Here is a 7,792-nt window from a genome sequence, read left to right as displayed (position 1 = left end):
TATAATAACATGTGGCATGGAAGAACCCCGTGATGAGAAAGTAACTAGTAGTGGTGACAGTTAAGAACAATTAAAGTAGTGATGGAGTAATGATCTAGAAGCTTCCTGAAAATTCCTTAGCGCAACAGATGTGGCTTTACCATTACCTCCACAATCTCCACTTCTATATCCCTTCACAACCTCCACTACTTATGAGGAAGCAGTATGTGTCCATAACAACTACAAATAGACTCCTTTGTCTATTCAGAAAGAAACGCAAAACAAACTTATCACTCTGAAACTATGGTTTTTCATAGTACAACAACCTTACACACATAATTCACCACCACTGATTTCCTCAAACTTTCTTTGCTTCCCTCCCCTAAGATCAACCTATCTTCTCTCTTTGTGACTGAGGTTGGACGTGAACAACCATTGTCTTATTTTAGGCTCGTCCTATACGATTTTGATTTTCGAACCTAAAGAAAATACTTCGACAGTATATTGTTTTACCTAGGATTAATTTTTAGGTACAAACAACTTTGTAGGTATATACTTTGTTTGAAGAAGCTCTGTTAAAGGTAAATTTAGAATACATACCCGTTATTATGTAAGAAGGGATGTACTAGTCTTAAGCGGTTTGAGTTTGGAAAAGGTATATTTAAGAATGGGTTCACTGATGATTTTGTTTTCACATCAAATTTTCTATGAAATTTAGGATTTAAGTAATGCTACATAAGTGTTTGATAAAATGTCTGAGACAGACAACGTGTAGAAACACTGTTGTCAGTTTAAAAGAAATTTTCTATCAAATTTTCTATGAAATTTAGGATTAAAAAAAAAACTTTTATTTTTAAGGAAAGCTTGAAATGATTTTTGAATTCTTAATTATAACTAATTTTTGATAAATATGTTTTTGAAACAATTTTTAGTTTTACTGCCGAACACCTATTTTAAGTTTGAAAGAAACTGATAAACATTAAAAACGTTTTTAAGTTTAAAAGAAGATGAAAAACCTATTTTAAGATTAAAAGAAAATGAAAATAATAAAAAATGATATGTGTTGAAAACAATAGAAAATGAATATTAAAAATTGTTTCTAAGTTTAAAAAAAAAAAAAAAAAAAGATAATATGTTTTGTAAATAATAGAAAAGGATTTTAAAAACTGTTTTTAAAAATGGTACTGAACAGTCCCTTAATGTTTTTTAATCTTGCCTAACAGTACAGAATGTAAATTAATGAATAAAAATTTCACAGGATTACTTTAAACCTCCAGAACAAGAGAATGCCATTGCCAAACAAGCAAGATTAAGGAACTAACTACTTAGAAGTGGAACCTTCAGTTATAGCAGTGCATGCAGCACGAATGGTACTACAGATACATAATTATATAAACGATATGAAAAAGACGCGAAAAAAAAAAACACGAACAAATCTATCTATGAAGAGTGAAATGAAAAGCTAGTGTTGTTGTTGCAATTTGCATTATACATGCAACTTCGCTTTCTCTTATCCTCACTTCGTAAGCAAGAAAACAAAGACATGCTAAAATGTGCAACTGAAGTTAAATCCATGCCTCAGAACTCTACCAAGAAAAAAATCAAACTCTTCTCTGTGGCCACCTCTCACCCTCTTCCATCCACTAAATCTCTTCTAGGGGTGAAATAAATTTACTGATTTGGTTGCTTCCTTTGTTGTAGAGCTTTACACCATAATTTTGCCACGAATTGTCCCCTTGATCATTATGAGTCATCATAAATCGAAAGCTGCTATCCTGCACTGCTGTGCTCATTCCTGCAGTAGAGTTAGAAGGAGAAGGGACATCATTTAATTGAACTCCCTCAGTTTCAGGCCCTTGTTTATACGTATCCTGTTTAGGAAAAGCGCCCTGATAGTCATTGTGGTGCATTGAGTCAAGGTGCTGGAAATAAGGGCCTTCATTTCTTGAACACTCCTTATATGTACTGTTAGACGCAACATTGGCTTTCGTAATGTACTTGTTGACTGTTAACCATTTCTCTTCACAAATCTCTGCGCTCCTATTATACCCCAAACTAGCCATTTTTGAAGATATGTCTTCCCACAAAGATTTCTCTGGATACCCACACTGACGGAATCTTGATTCCATGCCAGTTCTCAAATGTATTAGATTCAAGATCTCATCTTCAAGCCATCTGTTATGACCATTTACTATAATTTTTCTGAACGCTTGAGTTCTATTATGGTTTTTGTTTTCAGTAGCCTCATGAAAGTTTGTTGCTATTAGTTCTTGATCTGGAGAAGATACCTTAAGTTCATTCCCTACCATTCTTTGAAAAGCCTCCATTATTACTGCATCCCGAGCTTCAAAGCGAGCATGTTCTTTGGCCCAAAATTTATGTTCTTGATCGAGCCTAGCAGTTTCTTGTCTCCTCCATTCTTCTTCTCTAAGTATTCTTTCCTGTTCTTTGTGTTCAAGAGTTTTCAACACCTTATCTAGCCATGCTTCTTGTGTTTCCATCAGTTTCTTCATCCTTGAGTCAACAAAATCTCTGATCTTGGCTTTCCAATTCTTTTTACCCCTTTTAGAACATCGGTTATCTTTCACTAACTTGTTTTTATTCTCCCCATTCTCCATAAAGGAAAAAGTTGTGATGTCCTCATCATTGTTGTCTTCGGAAGACGATGTATCAAAATCCGACGAGTTTGAAAGGCTAAGACTTTGATCCGAGAACTTTGTTTGATGGGAATGTGATAGTAAACCTTCTTGGTTTGAATGTGTAGAAGCACTATTATTGTTCATAAATTGAAATGAAAGACCAGCAATGTCTCCATCAAAATTTGTATTCGATACTGATACTGAGAGTTGATGACTATTGGTAGTTTCTCCATAAAGAGCTTCAAGTTGACGAAAAAATCTATAGTTCTTTCCATCTTGTCTCCCAGATTTGCCTTCTTTAGTCTTCTTGTAGTACTTGTACAAGTTCTCAAACTTCTCTCTACACTTCTTCCCACTCCTTTGATACCCGTGTTCTTCTGCCATTATTCTTAAACCAAAAAAGAAAGAAAAAAATTAATACTATAAAAGAACAAAGTTCATCCTAGCTAGATCTAACTAAAGTCTACAACATTCTCTTGTTCTAAATAATAGGGAAAGACAAATCTATTCCATAGCTAATGATGATGTAAAAGATAATATTAATTAATGCATATAGTAGAACAACTTGGTTGGATTTATTACCAACAAAGGAACTATAGTTATGTGATTTCAAGCAGTAAATGAAGCACATTAAGAAGTTTTTGGTCTATATAATTGAGATAGCATTTATTAATCAATAATGGGTGATTAAGCATGCATCATCTGCTGTTGTCATTTTCCAAACATACATGTAAACATAGTTTTCTCCAAAGAACCAGAGAGTAAAGACAACAAGGGCCAGATAGTAAGTAGTACTCATGAGTTACTTCAATGTATCTCATCTTTTTACAACAGTAACATAAAACTGAATGAAAATGATGAATTTGAAGCAAACTTACCTAGCGACTTCATCCCATAAAGGTCCTTTCTGATTAGCCTCTTTGAACTTGTTATCAAGACTGGATCTGATTTCAAGAAGTGTTAATGTCTCTTGTCTTGGCCATCTGCTATTTCCACCTCCATTGTCTCCCCCTCCTGCGACTCCATTATTAACAGCACCTTTGACATTACCTTCCATCATCTCCAACACACAAACACCACTATTATTAGGGTTTATAGTAATATTACTGGTTGTAGAGTTTGTAGTTGTAGTCGAATCATCATTAGCTGCACAAAACTCCATCATCCCACCACCACCACACAGATTTTGATTATGGTGAAGATGATCGGCTACTCCTACTCGATGATGATGAACACCGCCACCCCCGAACATTAGCATCTCCTGATAATGTTCATGTCCTAACCGTGTAGGCATTACTCCTGTACTTGCAGCTGCAAGATTCCGGTTAAACTGTACTAATTCTGATTGTTGTTGATTCATAGCTGGAAAACTTGATCTTCCTGCAATCATTTGCCGTAAATCAGCTATCCCATACTCGTCCTCCATCTCCATTTAGGTTAGTTTAAGATACAGCTAGCTAAAGAGAAAAATCAGCAGTTAAAAGAAAGAGTGATGGGTTGATTGGTGAAGAGAAGCGGTAGCTTCGGATCGTGTCGTCCACGAAAAAACTTTTACTCTCTTAATCTTGAGAAGCCATCAGAGAAGTAGTAGTGGTTTGGGCTTGGCCCTTTCCTTCCTGTCTGATTTGTGTTTCTTTTGTTGTATATTGTACAGTATATCTTAGTTTCTCTTTTCTTTATACAGAAGAGTATAGAGAGAGTCCTATACTAATCAGACTCCAGCAGACTCAAAATCAATAAGATACACGGAGAAAGACAAAATAGATAGGGGAACATTACGTAAACAAGTTATCCAATAAGGAATCTACGCGTGTCAAAAAGTAAGACGTGTAAGATCTAAGAAACAAAATCCAATTGTTTAACACTGACATGATGACGCGTATACAGTCCCCATTTTAGGATCCCTTACCCTTTTCAACCCTACCACAAGGTCTTTTTTCTTGCAACAGTACCACTGCTAGAGGCCTAGAGCTTGATTATCACTTGATTAAGCTCAGAGCAATAACCCTTTAGTTTGAGTCTTTTGACTAATTATTGATCCGCACATTGTTTAGCTCCCCTCGGACGTTTTAGTCCTTTAAAAACGGCAAATGGTTCATGGTTGTTTTGTTTGATGCAGGATGTAATCCGTACTATAACTTAATCCATGCAACAGTAAACTACTATACATGGTTGGAATTTAATTTCCCCGAAACATTAAAATGCTAGTTTCGTACAATCTATGCTAGAGTGTTGGAGTTTGCTGATTTCCCTTACAAACTATTTCGGTTGTCCAGAAAAGTTATTTTGACGGATTTCTTTGGTCCGTGAGTGAGCAAATATAAGACTGATCCGGCTAGATCTTCTTTATAATTATATATTATACACGCATTCCCGCCGGGTTAATATATAAGTGTCTTGCGCCCTAGGAACTGCAAAATAATATGCATGGGTGTAATAACGCGTGAGCTTCATATATACTTCTAGAATCTTAGCCAATGATTATCGCAAGATTTTCTTGTAGGAGTGCATTTTGCTTCTTATACCAATCCTTGATGATCGATGAAAATCTACAACAGGTGGCCTCAGAGTTTCGGCTTTGGATTGACATTCATCTAACAGCCAGTGACGATTTTCAATGGTGTAATGATCCATTAGGAATACTATTGCAGGTCAAACTTTTGTTGTATTATGAAGCAGCTAGGATATAGCTAGACAAACACCCCATTAGTACAATCATTGTGATAGGTTTTCCACAATTAATATCAATCAGGGAACAAATATATAATGGGAAAGGAACCACGCACATCGCACAGATATTTAGGTGATTGAAAGACTGTGTGAAGATGTATGTCATCAATTAACCCAGTTAATTAATTTGTAGTTAAAACTGGGACCTAAGAGCAACTGCAGTGGTGCAATCAAAACCAAAGATCAAAGATCAAAAAAAAGACCAAAATTTGGGTTTAGTCCGTGTTGTGACGCAACGGTACATGATTAAAATTTCATCAGGCGGACTTTAAAAGTCCGCCCCATATTTTTTTTGTAAAATTTCATCAGGCGGACTTTAAAAGTCCGCCCCATTTTTTGTAAATTTCATCAGGCGGACTTTAAAAGTCCGCCCCATTAAAATTTCATCAGGCGGACTTTAAAAGTCCGCCCCATTCTTTGCAGCTTTCATCAGGCGGACTTTAAAAATCCGCCTCATTCTTTTTTTTTTTATTTATTTAATTAAAATTTCATCGGGCGTAATTTAAATCTCCGCCCGTTAACAAGCGTACTTTAAATTTACGCCCAGCAACAAGCGTACTTTAAATTTACGCCCGATTATATTAGAATTTGGGATTTGGTCGCGACCATATTTGGTCTGGAATTTGATCTTTGGTTGGGATTTGATCTTTACTCCGTCCCACTGTGTTACGATCTCATCCCAAATTTTTGGTTATACTCGCCCACTGTGGATGCTCTAAGTAGCCCTACTACCGGAAGCAGAGAAAGCATAAGGAAAGAAAATAACTGAAGGCTTGGAGATGGCCACAGATGATCATCAGTACAAGAGCTACATACTGTTTAGACATAAATAAAAGACAGAAGATGAACAGGAGAAGTTGTAACACCCGTTGAATGGTTGTCTATGAGGAAACAAACATACATCTCAGTAGTAAGTAAATATCAGATTCAGATATATTATCATCAGTACGTTAATACCCCACCACATGCACAACCCCCATGTGCAATTGTATTCATATTACAACCAATTGACTATGACATTATGATCATGATGGCCTGATGGACCATCCAGCAGCATCATCTTTTCACGTACCCTCCTATGCTGCAGCTGCAATGGAAAAACGTACTTCAATTGCCCTACTCTCTTCTCTTCGATATGATTAGTGGCAAGTAATCATACGACTACATTGTTAATCACACCGAACTGAAGAAGACGGATCAGATCGGCGAGCGCCCGACGCATAAATATACGTTCAACCAACCTAAATGTCCATCACCAGCGAGTACATTTGTTTTCCATCTGCTTTATTTAGATTTAGATACATTTATGTTGGTTTCTGTTTCTCAGGTGGATTGACAGCAGGGCCGGTCCCGACTCCTGAGAATCAAGCGAAACTCCCGAACATATATACGAGAGTTTAGCAATAAATAGGAAACCAAACATAGCACGGTGGTCATAGACTAATAAGTATTTTTCTTCTGAAAAGAATCCGATATTGATTGCTTTTTTTCATGGCCGGGCCTCAATGCCCCATAACAAATAACTAATCCTAATCATACTCTCTTAGAGAAGAATGTGATTAGATTGAATATATATACGAAGTAATCAGCATATACTAGTAGTATATATATGTTATCTATGGTTTTGTGGGCCATTGCTAATTGAATGTCCTGCGGGTTGATGAGGATACAAGGTCATCTGACTCACGTTTTCTGCTTTCATTAGTATATGATGAAAAGGGGGGTGGTGGGGATGGGTCAGACTTCAGAGTCAGACTCCGGAATCAGATCTGATAGCTTGTTGTTTGTTGTTTTGCAAGTAATAGATAGATGCATGGTATACTATATTATTCTACTGAATAGTAGTAATAGAACGTCAGTAGTCCCATCTGCTGCAGTCCGGATGCAGTGCACACACACGAGGGGTGCTTCAGCCAAATGTCATCTGGGTCTTAATCCTGATTCAGCTGTGCAGGTCTGAGAGAGTACTGATCCATTCGTTTATACATTACAACAGTTGGTCAATCTAGCAACAGTTGGTATTTTAGCTGATTGTATATATATATATATAATGTCATTGAGAAGCGTGCTGTTTATACAGACAAGTCGTAAAGATTATAGTGGTACAAAGAAAAAAAGATAATAGAAAAGAAGAAAGACGGCATGTTTGGCGTGGCAAAAATCATGGGGCTATGATTTGGTACAAAGTAAAGATAAGAAAAAAGTTTGTCTTTGCCTCTGTATCCGTATGTACACCTTTCATCATCCATCTCGTGTACAGAAAGAGACACATGGAAGGCATGTAAAACAAGATATCAAAACATGATATCAAGCATCTCATCAGAAGATGCCACCGGTCAACAGATCCGACGATCAGGGATAGAGGATCACAGAGGTATGATGGCTCAGAGGAGCACCAGATAATACCCCTTGGGTGTTAATACACCCAATCCCGAGGAAGATCC

The 7,792-nt window shown here is 36.7% G+C and overlaps 1 protein-coding gene across 1 annotated transcript; it reads right to left on the bottom strand.

Moving 5' to 3' along the window:
* Positions 1-1,239: 1,239 nt before the first annotated feature.
* Positions 1,240-4,235, bottom strand: LOC113323164 (trihelix transcription factor PTL-like). The gene is made up of 2 exons (XM_026571433.1): positions 3,497-4,235; positions 1,240-3,006 (listed from the first exon to the last, which is right to left on the bottom strand). Exons 1-2 carry the CDS (start codon positions 4,048-4,050, stop codon positions 1,623-1,625), a joined length of 1,938 nt encoding a protein of 645 aa, XP_026427218.1. The 5' UTR covers positions 4,051-4,235; the 3' UTR covers positions 1,240-1,622.
* Positions 4,236-7,792: the final 3,557 nt, after the last annotated feature.

The sequence above is a fragment of the Papaver somniferum genome, chromosome 11 (assembly GCF_003573695.1).
Source record: "Papaver somniferum cultivar HN1 chromosome 11, ASM357369v1, whole genome shotgun sequence".
Classification (NCBI taxonomy): Eukaryota; Viridiplantae; Streptophyta; class Magnoliopsida; order Ranunculales; family Papaveraceae; genus Papaver; species Papaver somniferum.
This window is presented reverse-complemented; position numbering and strand designations above follow the sequence as displayed.